The sequence below is a fragment of the Zootoca vivipara genome, chromosome 13 (genome assembly GCF_963506605.1).
Source record: "Zootoca vivipara chromosome 13, rZooViv1.1, whole genome shotgun sequence".
Lineage (NCBI taxonomy): Eukaryota > Metazoa > Chordata > Lepidosauria > Squamata > Lacertidae > Zootoca > Zootoca vivipara.
The window spans coordinates 25,704,168-25,720,644 of NC_083288.1; the positions used below are offsets into that span (position 1 = coordinate 25,704,168).

At 45.6% G+C, this 16,477-nt stretch overlaps 1 protein-coding gene across 1 annotated transcript in view; it reads right to left on the reverse strand.

The window, feature by feature from the left end:
• The window catches only part of ERBB2 (erb-b2 receptor tyrosine kinase 2), a 60,683-nt gene that overhangs the window by 30,308 nt on the left and 13,898 nt on the right, over nucleotides 1-16,477 (reverse strand). The window contains exons 2-7 of the mRNA XM_035134300.2: nucleotides 10,173-10,324; nucleotides 7,067-7,253; nucleotides 6,541-6,675; nucleotides 5,165-5,233; nucleotides 4,109-4,224; nucleotides 1,791-1,932 (exon numbers count right to left, since the gene is read on the reverse strand). Coding sequence (XP_034990191.2) covers nucleotides 1,791-1,932; nucleotides 4,109-4,224; nucleotides 5,165-5,233; nucleotides 6,541-6,675; nucleotides 7,067-7,253; nucleotides 10,173-10,324 — 801 coding nt within the window. The remainder of the gene's footprint in view (nucleotides 1-1,790; nucleotides 1,933-4,108; nucleotides 4,225-5,164; nucleotides 5,234-6,540; nucleotides 6,676-7,066; nucleotides 7,254-10,172; nucleotides 10,325-16,477) is intronic.

Here is a 16,477-nt window from a genome sequence, read left to right on the forward strand (position 1 = left end):
ATGGTGCTGCAACAAGGCAGATTATAGCAATACGTACACCACCCTCTGTTCACTTGTACGCTGTTTTCCCATGGGAAAGCATGCTCAAAGCAGCTCGCAACAACAGCAGAAGACCTCCCGCTCCCAATATGTTTCTCATGTACTGCAACAACCTGATCATTAAATCCTCACCAGTATTCCATGGCCATCAGGATACACCATATCACATGGGTAGGCAAACTAAGGCCCGGGGGCCTGATCCAGCCCAATCGCCTTCTAAATCCGGCCCGTGGAAGGTCCGGGAATCAGCGTATTTTTACATGAGTAGAATGTGTCCTTTTATTTAAAATGCATCTCTGGGTTATTTGTGGGGCCTGCCTGGTGTTTTTACGTGAGTAGAATGTGTGCTTTTATTTAAAAACACATCTCTGGGTTATTTGTGGGGCATAGGAGTTCGTTCATTATTATTTTTTTCAAAATATAGTCTGGCCCCCCCACAAGGTCTGAGGGACAGTGGACTGGCCCCCTGCTGAAAAAGTTTGCTGACCCGTGCCATATCACATTCCCGTTCTGGTCCATCTCCCTCCACCCAAGTTCTTAAAAAGAATTTCAGGAAGCCATTTTGCTTCATGGAATTGGGAGGAAATAAAACCTCCATTGCAAGGATCCTTCAGAAGGGAGTTGCTGTCAGGAGCATTATGCGCAAGTGTCTTTGGGTGCATTGAATAGAATGAAAGTTTATGAGTCATGGTGGAGGGGAGACCATGTATACAAATTCAACAGGGCTTTTTTCATTTTGTTGCTATTTTTTTAATGTTTTGATATTGTTTTATAGATATGAATGTTGTCATACTTTGTGAATCCTATAATACGATTTTTTGGGGTGTAACTGTGATGTTCAGCTTATTTTTCAGTTGTTTTGGTAATTGTGTTACGTAGATGGTAATTGTTTTATTTGCAACTTGCGATTGTTTTAAGTATTCTATACGATGTATGCTGTATTTGTGATGTTATTTAATGTTAATTATGTTATTTTTATCTTTTGTTTATAAACCACTTTGGGATTTATTTGAATAAAAAGCGGCATAGAAATAGAATTTTTTTTAAAAGGGGGGATTTTTCTTTATAGTGAAAGGGGGAAAACAAAGGCCAAATTCTCATTGAGGTGATAAACCAATATCAGGATCATACCACTGCTGAATGCAGACAGCTGTTCAAATGATTGAAAGCACCACCATTTTATATACAGTGGTACCTCGACATCCGAATGACTCGACTTCCGAAGGTTTTGACTTACGAAGTCGACAACTCCAGAAGTCTTTTCGCCGCGCGCATTTGCACCTGTGCAGAAGCACAAAAATCGCGCTTCGCGCATGTGCAGAACAGGCGCTTCGACAACTGAAGACATCGACTTACGAAGACCGCTGCGGAACGGATCGTCTTCATAAATCGAGGTACCACTGTATGTGTCTGTGTGTCTATTGCTATTTTCTGTGCTCTTTTCAACCGTTTTTAAGAGGTGTTTGTTTGTTGCCTTTTTCATGTTGTGTGCGGAAAGAAACTAAAAAACAAGCAACCGGCCTAGGTGCAAGGAATGTTTTGTGCGCTGGAGCACTCAGTCATGTGCCTTTGGCTCCAAGGGAGAAGTGATGGGAGGCAAAACACAAGCTTGTCTCCATAGCAATGGACTAAACAGAAGATAGGAACTATCCCAGGACATTTTCAGTTCCAAAAATCCTACACACATACCCACAACCCCAGTAACATATACATGCACAAAACAAAAGGGATAATAATAATAAGAGCCTTACAAGGGCATTCAGCCACACAAGTTGCTCCAAAAGTGTACCGTCCATGTGGATTGGGCAGATGCTCATAAGTGTCTGGATTGTAGTTGAAGAGAAGCGGGCAATGCAATTCACAAATCCCACTGTGGTTGAAGTTCAGGCAGGCCTGGAGAAACGGAAAGGTGGCAAGTCCTATTTTTCTATTTTTAAAGGGACATACACTTTGACGTGGGTGGCGCTGTGGTGTAAACCACAGAGCCTAGGGCTTGCCAATCAGAAGGTTGGCAGTTTGAATCCCCGCGGCGGGGTGAGCTCCCGTTGCTCGGTCCCAGCTCCTGCCAACCTAGCAGTTCGAAAGCACGTTGTCAGGGGATTGTTGCGGCTACTCTCGAGTAAAGATGCTCCAGTCCGCTCTGTCTTTCAGAGTTTTATTGTGCATATTATTTACAGTGCAGATATATCAGAAAACATGACTGCCTAGTCCGATTCAGAACCCGGCAATGGCTGCTTCGGTCGGCATAAAAGCCTAGGCACCCCAAAGCGCCTCCCCCTAGCCCTGCGTGTGGGGGTGCGCCTCAATTCGGGCGCCGGAAGGGGCTGCGTTCTCCCGTCCTTTGGCTGGAGCGTTGCAGAGGCTCCGGCACCTCGCTGCGCTGTCCATCCCCCTCTGGCCAGCTGGGTCAGTGCCTAGGCTCTGACACGTCTGAGAGACCTCTCTCCACCGCGCTCCATTCCTCATTCTCTCCTCCTGACTCGCTGCTAGTGCCGTCACTGGGCAAAGTGCTGGTCAGGATGACTGGGGGAGGGTCCCTGTAAGGAGTCCCCCAGACACACGTCAAAGTGCAAGTGGATAAATAGGTACTGCTACAGCGGGATGGTAAACGGCGTTTCCGTGCACTGCTCTGGTTCACCAGAAGCGGCTTTGTCATGCTAGCCACATGACCCGGAAGCTGTACGCCAGCTCCCTCGGCCTATAGAGCGAGATGAGCGCCGCAACCCCAGAGTCGGTCACGACTGGACCTAATGGTCAGGGGTCCCTTTACCTTTACCTTTACCTTACACTTTGAGAACTTTCACATAGGAAGGACCCCACGCAACACTCAGGGGCAACCCTAGAAAGTGAGTCGCTCAGATCAAAAGCAACCAGGTTTCTGTGGCCCCACAAAGGCTAACAAAATTCTTTGTGGCAATGAACTTCCGAAGCCGTTCTTTTCATGGTTCAAGCCTGCACCCACTTCCAAATGGGGACAAATTCTGGGGCAGCACTACAGGGGTTCATTTCTTTTTAGGGGGGAGGGAAGCGGAGCACTGCAGCTTTATGGCGCCTTTGTAATATTTGTTTTATTTACAATGCGCAATATACACAGTATAAATGGAAGTACAGTCGTACCTTGGTAGTCGAACACCTTAGCTGTCGAACAAATTGGGCTCCTGAACGTCGCAAACCCAGAAGCGAGTGTTCCGGTTTGCAAATGTTTTCTGTTAGCCGAACGTGTGACGCGGCTTCCACGGCTTCTGATTGGCTGCAGGAATCTCCTCCAGCCAATCAGAAGCCGTGCCTTGGTTTTCGAACCGTTTCGGGAGTCGAATGGACTCCCAGAACGGATTAAATTCGAGAACCAAGGTACGACTGTAAAAGGGGCACTCTGGCTGCAGGCAGTGGTGCCCAGTGAGCACCCCTCACCTGAAGCCTGTATCCCCAATAGCAGCCAAAAATTATTTCCTCAGCTAGTAGAAACCTCTCTCTGCCTCTCTCTCTCTTGATTTAAACTCCATAAACAATCTCTCTCTTACACACACACACACACACACACACACACACACACACACACACACGTAGTTGATTCAGATTCCTCCCCTGCAGGTGAACTGCCCATTCATTTAACCATTGACTTCCTTCATCAGCTGGCTAACACCCCACCATTGTCAGGTAAGAGGCTGATAGTAATAATAATAATAATATTAATATTAATAAAGTACCCCACCCATCTGACTGGGTTTCTCCAGCCACTCTGGGTGGCTTCCAGCATGAACAAAAACATCATACAAAATTAAACCTTTAAAAACTTCCCTATACAGGGCTGCCTTCAGATGTCTTCTAAAGCTAGTCAACTCCAGATCCCAACAAGCTCTGCTCACGATCACCAGATTCAACAAGAATCTGCTCCTTGCCTTCTGGGTTCCGCCAGGGCTCCACCCCTGTTCTGCTCTGGCTCTGGCTCCAACACAGGTTGGGTGTGTGAGAGAGGTAAACGCTTGTGTGTTTTTTCCTGGCAATCAGAAAACTTGACAGCGCGTTGGATAAATGAGAAACAAGAACCCCAGGGCGTGCGCACACTCACCAGGCAGTCGGAGTGTTTGGGTCCCGTGCAGCCGGCTGCACACTGCTCGTGGCAACAATCCGTTGGGTGCCTCCCCTTACACCTTGCACAGCTACTGGCGCAGACCGTGCTTGTCACTGGCAGGGGGCAAAGAGAGAAACGGAAAAGTCATAGGCACAGAAGCTCCGCTCCTTCGTCAAACGCAAGAGGGATCCTGTACCCTCTGAACTGACAGATTGCAAAAAGTGAGGTGCCAGCAGTTGCTGCTGCTGCTTGGGCTGCCACAGAAATGCCAGGTGACAGCAGGGTGAGAGGAAAATAAGGCACGCCACAGCTACGCTAGGGGACAACCCAGGTCATTGCAGCAGGCTAGGAAACTTAAGAGGGAGAAAGAGGTGCCTTTGAGAGAACAGAAGTGGAGATGGAGTTTTGTGGGACAGGGGGGACCTAAGCAGAAGTCTAACTCCCTGAGCAAATAACAGAGGACCTCTAAAGGCTTTGCTTTAGACCAGGCATCCCCAAACTGTGGTCCTCCAGATGTTTTGGCCTACAACTCCCATGATCCCTAGCTAACAGGACTAGTGGTTGGGGAAGATGGGAATTGTAGTCCCAAACTCTTCACACCTCCTTCCCCAAACTGGAAAAGTGCTAACTAGGCTTTGGAAGAAGGCAGGAGGGAATCCAGGACCCTGTCAGAACCCTCACACCTCCTTCCAAAAGCCCAGCGTCTCCCTTACCCACCTTTGGAATGGCGGCGCGAGGGCTGGGGGGGCATCAGATGTTGCCAAGGGCCGCCAAAAAGGCCTCGAGGGCCGCACGGCCCACCCTGATCTACGTCAAGGGTGGAGAATCCCATAGACAGGGATTGTTGCTCCTCCCACTTTTAGTGTCAGCCTGCACACCCCTGAATGATTGCATGGAAGGGAATGCGGCCCTCAGGCTGGGGGAGACAAAATGGCGACCCATCCCCCGTTCTACACGCAATTTACATACTCCAGAGCTGTTAAGAGATACTGTGTATAACCTGCACGTTTTGGTATAGCTCTTCCCCCAGATCCCAAGAAGCCCGATACTCACATGTTTGACAGCTCCCTTTTCCTTCTCCCCAGCAGTGGCCATTGGGGCATATTCTTTGGCAGTCGGGACCTGATGAGTAGGGAAAACAGACACTTTCTTAAAAGCAGGGTGGTCCTCACCAAATATTCCTGTATTATACCGGTTACAGTCGCTTTTCTCACAAAGCAAATCAAAGCACCTTAGGTCAAAACCAACTAGGAACCTCCAATAAGAATCTAAAACACAGATAAAAGGTAGGACTTTCTGGTCCTACCCATCTAAAACGGGCCACAATGCCACCCCCTTCAGATTACAAGCCAAGAACCCAGGTAAAGAGATAAAACTTTGCCTAAAAATAGATCAAAATAACACCGGGTGAGAGCATTTCACAAGCAGGGGGCCACCACTGAAAAGGCCCAATCTCACGTTGCCACCCTCTGAGTCTCCCATGGAAGCAGCACAGGTGATGATTGCAGGGTCCGGGTTGGTTCATGTGGGGTGAGACAGTCCTTGAGGTACTTGGGTCCTGAGCTGCTGCATAATTGCTTTATAGGTCAAAACTGAGCCTGCAAACTAATGGGTGGCCAGTGTAGCCATGCCAGAACTGGCGTTATATGTTCAGTCTGTCCTGCCTTGGTTGACAATCTGGCTGCTGAGTTCTGCACCAGCAATCTCCGAATCACCTTCAATGGCAGCCCCATGTACGATGTGTTGCAGTGGTCCAATTTGGAGGTTAGAATAGGCGGAGACATGACAATCAAAGGAGTAGAAGCAGACTTCAAAGGCCTCTGGCGTGTGCCAACGAAGGAAGAATGAGCAGCAAGGTATACGTGTTTGCCATGGTTTTGTGGGAGAACAAAATGCAGTAGCGGATGCAAAAATTCAGTTTCCTCTTTTTGTTTTTTAAACAGTCTTTTCTAGCTCAGCCAACCCCACTATAGAAGCAGGAGCAGAAGGAGCAAACAGTAATGTAGTGAAGAGAAAGAACTGAGGATCTCAGCCTTTGTTTGTTTAAAGTTTCCAGCCCTATTAAAATAAAAAAATGACTTTATAAAGAACGTGGACACTGCCTGCTAAAACCTTAGAAGCTGGAAAGTAAGAATTCGACTCTCAAGGGTTCTGTTGATTGAAATAAGTCTAACCCTGCAAATATATTTCCTACCCTTTCCACGGCTTGCAAGTACTGTATCAAAAAAGTTGGGTATGAGAAGCAGACTCTGGGTTTTTGTTTTTGTTTTTTAAAAATCACCTAGAATATAACAGGATAAGAAACAAGCAGAGATACAAAGCGTAATAACGTGTTCCTGGCAACTTAAATTCTAAAAATCTGGGATTTTATTTCGGTGCAGAATTCTATAACCCCAGCGCAGCCCAGCAGCCAAACAGGGTTCGCTTACAGATCCGCCGCCGGCGGCTGCTGATCTCCGTGTAGTTCTGCTGGTTGTGTTTGTGGAAAATGGCCCCCCAGTGGATGGTCTCCTGGAAGCACAGCTGGGGGTTTTCGTCTACAATCACACGGCCCTTCAAGATCTCTGAAAAGAAATCAGGGGGAGAGAAAGGGACAGTAAAGAGCAACGTATAAAGACTCGTTTTAATTTGCTTTGCTTTCTTTGCTTTCTTTATTATTTCTATGGCTTAGATTGCGGCCTACTTCCAAGTCCAGGAGGGCTTTGGGCAAAGCTGAAATAAACAAGACTCGGAACATTTCTATGGCACCCTGGGAGTGTCTGAAGGACCTTCCCTTGCATTTTTTTCCCCATTGTAATGCTTACAATAGCCCCGTATCTCGTATTACTGAGCAGGGAAGAGGGGAGGAGGTGTGGCAGATTCAAATGGGGGCACGTCTGAATTTGTAGCTCAGTTGGGTAGGCAGATTGGGTTCTTTCTGGTCCCTGCCGCCTTTTCATGCCCCTCCTTCCGTACCTGTCAAATCCAACATGCCCAGCTCCTGCAGCCCCACATCCCCACTGGGGTCGGTGTTGTTGAGGACAGCCAGGGCATACTTTTCCTCGTACAGCTGGGTCCCACGGATGATCAGGAGGCTTTCCAGCTGCAAGTGGCGCACGTGGTTCTTGGCAATCAGCACATACCCCTGGACCTCTCTGATATCCTGGAGGCAGACAGACAGAAAGAAAAGGTGAGGAGAAAAGAGGAGCAAGGAATCCTCCTTGCACGGCATGGTAAGCTATCCAAAGGCTACCCAGGGCGATCCATACCTGCCAAGTTGCTGTCCGAGAAATAAGGGACCGGGCCGGAAGTAGCAGACCAGAAGTAGCAGCCGCCATTTTGGAACTGGGCAGAGCAGCATCAAAAGTCACTTCTGAGCATGCTCCGCCCAGTTCCAAAATGGCCACCGCGCCAGAATAAACCGGGGGGAAACAAAAAAATCCGTTTTTCAGCTAGGAACAGCTGGAAAAACGGGGATTTCCCGGGGAATACGGGAGACTTGGCAGCTATGGGGCGATCCCCAATGAGAGGCGGAACCACCCGTCCTTACGGAGAGTCAGTGTGGTGGAGTGGTGACTCAAACCTGAGTTCCCAGTTCTGGCTGGACTACAACTCCCATCATCCCTAGCAAGCAGGACCTGGGGCCAGGAACGATGGGAGCTGTAGTCCAACAACAGCTGGGGGACCCAAGTTTGACAAACACTGGGTTAGAGTGTTAGATGAGGACCTGGCAGACCAAGGTTCAAATCCCCACTCAGCCCTGAAGCTCACAGGGTGACCTTGGCCTTATCGTCATTTGCTATCTGCCATACTAGAAGCTGCAAGGACACCCAGGCAAAAGGCTTCAGATTACAATCTCAGTAGATGGGCAGATTGCTGTGGGAGAAGGCAGTCCAACGAAACACTTTTAATATTATTATTACCTGGGATCCTGAGCCATGTAAGGGCTTTAAAAGTTACAACCAGAGTGCCAAAGACACTGAGGGTGCAAGAGATTTATATATACATTACCTGTGCAACAAATGCTCTTAATACTTGCTGCTTTTTCGTTTTGGCGACAGAAATTTAAATATATCCAAACAAAACCCCGTGGGTTTTGCTCTGCTTTCTTTCATCGGCCACTGAGTCCCCAGCACAAAAGAAGCAGAAAGCTTACTTGCAGAACAAACAGCTCCAAAAGGTACAAGCAAGAAGGCCAAGCCGCCTTCTCCAGCATTTCCTCACATTTCTGAAAAGGTCTTTTACGTTTCCGCTTATGGTATTATTGTTCGTTTGAAAACAAGCGAAAACATGAAATGGTGGGGTTCTAAAGCCCTTGTTCAAGCTCACTCCTATGAGACAACCACTATGGTTTAATAATAATAATTTTATTTATACCCCGCCCTTCCCAGTCAACACCGGGCTCAGGGCGGCTAACAACAAGAATAACAAAGCAAGCATAAAAGAAATAATTCAATTAAAATGCAGATTAAATACAATGTTAAAATTCAATTTTAAAATTAGGAATCTACAAGTGCAACCTCATTTAAATATCTGTAGGATAAAGCCTTAGGGGAGGGGAACACCGGGGTCAGACTGGGTCAGTCCAAAGGCCAAGCAGAACAGCTCTGTCTTGCAGGCCCTATGAAAAGATGACAACTCCCGCTGGGCCCTAGTCTCCTGAGAGAGAGCGTTCCACCAGGTTGGGGCTAGTACTGAGAAGGCCCTGGTCCTGGTCGAGGCCAGTCTAACCACCTTGTGACTCGGGATCTCCAGTATGTTATTATTTGTGGACCTTAATGTCCCCTGCGGGGCATACCGGGAGAGGCCATAGCTGCCAAGTTATCCCTTTTTTAAAGGGATTTTCCCTTATGCTGAATAGGCTTCCTCGCGAGAAAAGGGAAAACTTGGCAGCTATGGGAGAGGCGGTCCCGTAGGTTTGCCATTTTACAGATGGAAACGGAGGCTGAAGGATTAGGTAACTTGCACACAACAAAATCACGCCGAGCAGGCGCCCAAACACAGATTCCGTGGGCCCAGGTCAAAACAGCTTTGCTGCCCAGTCAAAGCTATTCCTGCCAACTCTGCTCGTCTGCAGGTGCAATCACAGCACCTGAAGCTAGTGTGGCTTCTTTCGAGGAAATAAATGGGTGGCAGCCACGGGTGGAAACCCAGCCTTGCTTGCTTCTGGAAGCACCTTCCCCTATGTGACACTTTCACTGTGATAGGGAGAGAGAGATGCAGATTTCTATGGCACAACCTGAATCCTCTGCTGGAATGTGCTTTTCAATCTCCATCAACTTTCCTTCTCTAAACACTACTTGAGAATATGAAGGGCCAGGGTGGATCAAATTGATTTAAATCACAGGTTAAATCACGGTTTAAATCACTAGTCAATAAGACTTGATTTAAATCACTCGTCAATAAGACTTGATTTAAATCTTTTTTTTTTACAGAAAGACTCATTCTTACTGGTATAATCTTAATATTTACAACCAGATGAAGGTTTGATTTTTTGGAATAAAATTTTCAAAGTAGTTTTTTTTACAGTTATATCAAAAATTAATGATTTGGTTACACTGTTAGATAAATACATAGACAGATAATTATGAAATTATTGTGAGGTTTAATAAGTTAACTGTTTATATTTGGACAACTTTTCTGCTGTACTTTATTGGAAGGAGAAAAATAATCATTTCCTTATTAACAATTTAAACAATTTGTTTAACTAAAGCAATAACATTATAGCATAAGTATCCATGTTTGTTAACTGATGTGATTAAACAATTAAAAAAACCTTAATAGTTTTAGCACATCTGAAAAACTAAAAACAAATCCTTATTTCCTGATGAATAGCCTTTGGATTGTAATGTAACCTAAATAGAAAACTATCTTTAGAAAGATTTTTCCTCCAAAAGAATTTTATTTTAAAAATCTGATTAAAAAAACAAAACACCCTGATCTAAAAATTTTTTAAAAACCCTTTAAAAATTTTTATCCACCCTGTGAAGGGGAGTGTGTGCCCACCTTCTCTTCTCATTTTCATCCTGATAAAGAGAAGCTGTCTTGTGAACATGCATTTAACTTCTCCCTTCGCACCCACCTTGAGAAAGGACGTGTCCACATCTGCCGGCAGGTACGTGATCTCCAGGTTGCCTTGCACAACTTGACAGTTCTCATAGAGGTGGCGGAGGGTGGCGTGGTGGTTTTCTGGGCTGGAGGGATGCTGCAGCTTCATGTCGGTCCCTGTGCAGACTGCGGAGGAGGAGTGCAAAAAAGGTTGGAATCAAAAGAAAAGGGGGGCATCCACACACACACCTGGGAGCATGTCTGCAATCCTAAGCTCCTTGTTATGAACGCCTTTTGAAAGGCTTAGGTAAAACTAGAAGAGTCTAAGTTTCCAAATGTAAGGTAAAAGTTCCACATATAAACCAGTGAATCAATACGCATTTATCATGACTGTGCATGGTCTGAAGGTACCCTTCTCATAGCATATATGCCTAATGCCTTGTGCCTTATGGCATATATCCTTCTGAAAATTGGCTGCCCAGATAAATTTGTAAACATCATTCGGCTCCTCCATGATAATATTACAGCAACTATCGCAGATAACAATGGCTCTCAAAGTGAACCATTCACAGTGGGATCAGGTGTTAAACAGGGTTGTGTTATTGCCCCAACTTCATTCATTATTTTCATTGCCATGATCCTACCCTTTGTTGAAGGGAAACTCCCCACCGGAGTCGAAATCATATATCAAACAGATGGAAAGCTCTTCAATGTGAGCAGGCTGAAAGCAAAGAGTAAGGTTACCGTAACTTCCGTCATAGAGCTTCAGTATGCTGATGACAACGTAGTGTGCGCACGCCCAGAGGATGACCTCCAAACCATCCTAAATATCTTTGCAGAAGCTTACGAAAACCTTGGCCTATCACTCAACATCCAAAAAACCAAAGTGCTGCACCAACAAGGACAAAATAACCCCTCTGCAGCACCACAAATCCAACTCAATGGTGTAACGTTGGAAAATGTAGAACACTTCTCCTACCTAGGCAGTTATCTTTCCACAAGGGCCAACATTGATGCCGAAATCCAGCATCGCCTGAGCTCTGCGAGTGCAGCTTTCTCCTGATTGAAGTGCAGAGTGTTTGAGGACCGGGACATTCACAGGGAAACCAAAATGCTTGTTTACAAAGCTACTGTACTACCAACCTTACTATATGCTTGTGAAACATGGGCCACTTATAAACGCCATCTCCAACTCCTCGAAAGATTCCATCAACCGTATATCTGAAAATTTTTACACATCACTTGGGAAGACAGGCAAGCTAATATCAGTGTACTGGAAGAAGCAAAGATCACCAGTGTTGAAGCAATGACTCTTCAACATCAACTTCTTTGGACTGGTCATGTTGTGTGGATGCCTGATTATCATCTTCCAAAGCAACCATTCTATTCCAAACTTAAAAATGGAAAGCATAATGCTGGTGGTCAACAAAAGAGGCTGAAAGACTCTCTCAAGGCAAATCTTTAAAAATGTAGTATAAACACCGACAACTGGGAAACACTGGCCTGAGAGCGCTCCAGTTGGAGAACAGCCTTTACCAAAGGTGTCATGGGCTTTGAAGACACTCGAACGCAGGACCAAGGGAGAAACGTGCTAAGAGGAAGGCACACTTGGCAAATCCACACCGTGATCAACTCCCGCCTGGAAACCAATGTCCCCACTGTGGAAGGACGTGTGGATACAGAATTGGCCTCCACAGTCACTTTTGGACTCATTGTTAAAACCGTGTTTATGGAAGGCAATCTTACTCGGCTACGAGTGATCGCCAAAGAGAGATGCCTAATCCCTTATGCCTTATGGCATATAGGCCTAATGCCTTATGGTTTATATGCCTTATAAGGCATTGAATTAGCAATGTGGAAAAGAAACAGTTCCTAGGCAGTTCCTAGCCTTCAGGTCGCCTAAAGTATGCTGGGAATCTCGGAAGCTCATGGCAGACCCAAGCCGAGTTGGATTTCAGTGCTTCATTTTCTCCTTTATGACTAGCAGAAACAGAATAGTTCTGACAAGCAAATACATGCAAATTGGATTAAAATTATGCAAATGCATTGCCTGCAGAATTCATTTGGGGGCACAGGTTTTAAACCCAAGTATACAGAACCATGCTATTTATAGACAAGCTGCTTGGTCCTCTAGAACAAAAAACTGAAAATAAAATGATCTTTGTAAATTGAGCAGCCTTTCTGTTACAGGCCTCTGGTCTGTGGGAGGTGATAAAACTTTACGCCTGACTGGTGGGAGAAAGGGCACGTTTTAGGAAGCTAAGTTCTGTCTTTCCCTGTAAATGAGAGGCTTTTCCAGCTCTAGAGCAAAGAGATATTTTTCTGGAAAGACTTCTTGGCTTTAAACAAGACATGTGTCAGGCAGAAATCCAACAGGTGACGTCCCCTACGTGGAAAAAAAATGGCATCTTTTAAATCCCTGTGCAACAGAGAGCTCAAATAGGCAGTGCTGGGCGGTGATTTCATACACTGGTTTGAACTAAGAGGCCGTTTTATTTTGTTTTATTTTGGCTTCGGGAATCTCAGCATGCAACTCATTCCCGGAGGCTGGAATCTATCCAAGCCATTCTGAGCCAAGCAGGAACTTCTCTCATCCTTTCAGAAAGCCCGATACTTCCTGTGCCTCTCCCCCGCTGTTCACAGTTTAACCAACCACCATGCATTATTCCCCTCGTACAGCCTTTTCGCCTCAATAAAATTCCTCCCCCAGATTCCCAACACCAAAGACAACACAGCACTATCTGTTAACTACATAGAGGAAATGCTGGGCTCCCATTTCAACTTGGTAGCTCATTTCAATAACTTCCTATTGATTAATTCCACAGCCCAGCAGTCTCAGTCTCAGTCTCTCTCTCTCTCTCTCTCTCTCTCTCTCTCTCTCTCTCTCTGTGTGTGTGTGTGTGTGTGTGTGTGTGTGTGTGTGTGTGTGTGAGAGAGAGAGAGAGAGAGAGAGAGAGAGAGAGAATTGCTGCTCCTCAGCCAAGGAGCTCTAGTTTTGACAAAACTTGCCATTTAGGAGGCGGTATGGAGGGAGCAACTGTTTCGAAGATCATCTTACTCAAGAGTCAACCGTTTGCAACGACCTTTGTTTGTGAACAAACGCATTTGGGACTAAACTGAAAAAAATAAGTTTTCCAAACCAGATAGAAATAGACGAAACAAGGCGTATAGGTTCCCCACAAACCTTGGAATAAGATAAACCAGGAGTCCGATAGGTTTTATGTAAACAATTAAAAGCAAGAGGAAGGGTTTTTAGAAGTCACACAACGGTTATAAGGAAAAAAAAGGGTTCCCTTTCCCTTATGGGGTACCCAAGAGCCCATGTAGAGTCATTATTTAGGTTCTCTATCGGCATAGCTGCCAAGTTTTACCTTTTCTCGCGAGGAAGCCTATTCAGCATAAGGGAATTTCCCTTAAAAAAAGGGAGAACTATGTCTATCGGTAGGATGAATCCCAAACTGGAATTAAGATTGCCGGAAGAAATATCAACAACCTCAGATATGCTGATGACACAACCTTGATGGCAGAAAGTGAGGAGGAATTAAAGAACCTTTTAATGAGGGTGAAAGAGAAGAGCGCAAAATATGGTCTGAAGCTCAACATCAAAAAAACTAAGATCATGGCCACTGGTCCCATCACCTCCTGGCAAACAGAAGGGGAAGAAATGGAGGCAGTGAGAGATTTTACTTTCTTGGGTTTCATGATCACTGCAGATGGTGACAGCAGTCACGAAATTAAAAGACGCCTGCTTCTTGGGAGAAAAGCAATGACAAACCTAGTCAGCACATTAAAAAGCAGATACATCACCTTGCCAACAAAGGTCCATATACAGTGGTACCTCTACTTACGAATTTAATGTGTTCCGAACGCACATTCGTAAGTCAAAAAAAATTGTAAGTCAAATCCCATAGGAATGCATTGGGAGAAAAAAATTCGTAAGTAGAAGCAACCCTATCTAAAAATTCGTAAGTAGAAAAAATCTAAACCGCATCCAAGATGGCGGACAAAGCTCCATTTGTAAGTAGAAACATTCGTAAGTAGAGGTACCACTGTAGTAAAGTTAAAGCTATGGTTTTCCCAGTAGTGATGTATGGAAGCGAGAGTTGGACCACAAAGAAGGCTGATCGCCGAAGAATTGATGCTTTTGAATTATGGTGCTGGAGAAGACTCTTAAGAGTCCCATGGACTGCAAGAAGATCAAACCTGTCCATTCTGAAGGAAATTTTCCTGTGCTGTTTCAGACATGTGGTTTATATCAGAAGGCAGCCCTGTTTAGGGAAGCTTTTAATATTTCAGGAATTAGTGTATTTTAATGTTTTGTTGGAAGCCGCCCAGAGTGATACAGGGTGGGGTATAAATGATAAATTTATTATTATTATTATTATTATTATTATTATTATTATTATTATTATTATTATTGTATGTGTTTGCCTGGTACATTTATGAACATTTATTTTATATCTTAGACCAGACATGGGCAACCTTGGCTCTCCAGATGTTTTGGAACTACAACTCCCATGATCCCTGACCACTGGCCCTGTTAGCTAGGGATCATGGGAGTTGTAGTTCCACAACATCTGGAAAGCCAAGGTTGCCTATGCCTGTCTTTGACCTTATAATTCTCATAACACAACGAATGCCGAGTACATGCTTCCTTGATAGCAAAAAACACCCTAACATGTTAGCAAAAGAAATTAATTTTTGACACAACAACCAGACTAGCATACCCGTAAGAAGCAACATACTATGCAACATCCAGCTCGCTATAAACAGTTCCCCCATCATCCCCATTTGTCAGGCTGGCTTTATTCCAGCGCAGGGGGCGACACAGTCCCCCCCACTGGGGACTGCCGGCCACACTCCTATGTGCTATTCAAAGGCCCTATGTGGTCCCCGGGCCTCTTCCCAGCCTCTGAGAAGGGGAGAGGCCATGCACTAACCCAGGGGGTGGGGAAACTTTCCCATCACAAAAGCCACATTCCCCCATGGGTCATCTTATGGGGGCCTCGGCTGGAGAGAGAGAGACAGACAAAGAGAGCCTCCCTTGCTATAAGCAACACCCAAGAAGATGCAGCAGTGAAGTCGGGGGAAAACTAGTACGGCATCAAGATGCGGGTGATATCATACATTTTGTACGACCAGACATTACTATGTGCGATGAGGTGGTGGGAAACTGTGGCTTGCATGCAGCAGCAGCAGCAGCAGACATACATACATACATTTAAATGTGCTTTTCTTTCTCCGTGTGAGATTTTTAAAAAATCATAGATTAATACAGAAACAGGATAGAATCGATTTATGGGTTAGCACAGGCAGAGATGATACAGAATGGAAATAGAACGATTTGCCCATCCCTAATCAGAGGCAGGTAGCTGTCAAAATTCAAAGGCGGCCTGCAGAGGAAGCTGTTTTAATCTAAACTGCTTCCTCCAAATGGAGAAAGAGAAGCCCCCCACCCCAACAGAGAACTCCCATGCGCAGTCGATCCCAGCGAGGTTCCCCACTATTCCCCTAAACTAGGGTAAGCAGGGAGCATACCCTCCAACTCCCGGATTGCAAAATCCGGGATCGGCGGCGGCGCAGCACCGGAAGTCGCTTCTACGCATGCCCAGACATGCGTAGAAGCAACTTCCGGTGCCAGGCTGCCCGTGTCTGCATGTCTGGGCACCAGAAATCGCTTCTGCGCATCAGCCGGGAGCCGGGACATGGCCGCCGGCAGGAGATATTTACGGGATATAATCAATTTGGGATAACTGCGGGAAACGGTAACAAAATACGGCGGTTTCCCGCAAAAAACGGGAGACTTGGCAGCTATGGCAGAGAGGGAGATACAGGTGCATCATTATTGTATTTTAATACTTCTGTTGGAAGCTGACCAGAGGCTGGGGAAACCCAGCCAGATGGGCGGGGTATAAATAATAAATTATTGTTGTTGCTGTTGTTTATTTATTAATTTATTTTATTATTTATTTATTTATTTATTTATTTATTTATTTATTTATTTAACAGCAAAGCGATGGGACGTTCACCTGCACAAATCCTACTGAAATATGCAGATCCAGTTCATTTTCACTAGGCTTGCGCAGGAGAAATGTGCTGGCATATTGTACCTCATCTTATCCAGTGTGCATTCGGATTGCCCATCTCAATCTTAAAGGTAAAGGTAAAGGTAAAGGGACCCCTGACCATATGTCCAGTCGTGACCGACTCTGGAGTTGCGCACTCATCTTGCATTATTGGCCGAGGGAGCCAGCGTATAGCTTCCGGTCATGTGGCCAGCATGACAAAGCTGCTTCTGGCAAACCAGAGCAGCACATGGAAACGCCGTTTACCTTCCCG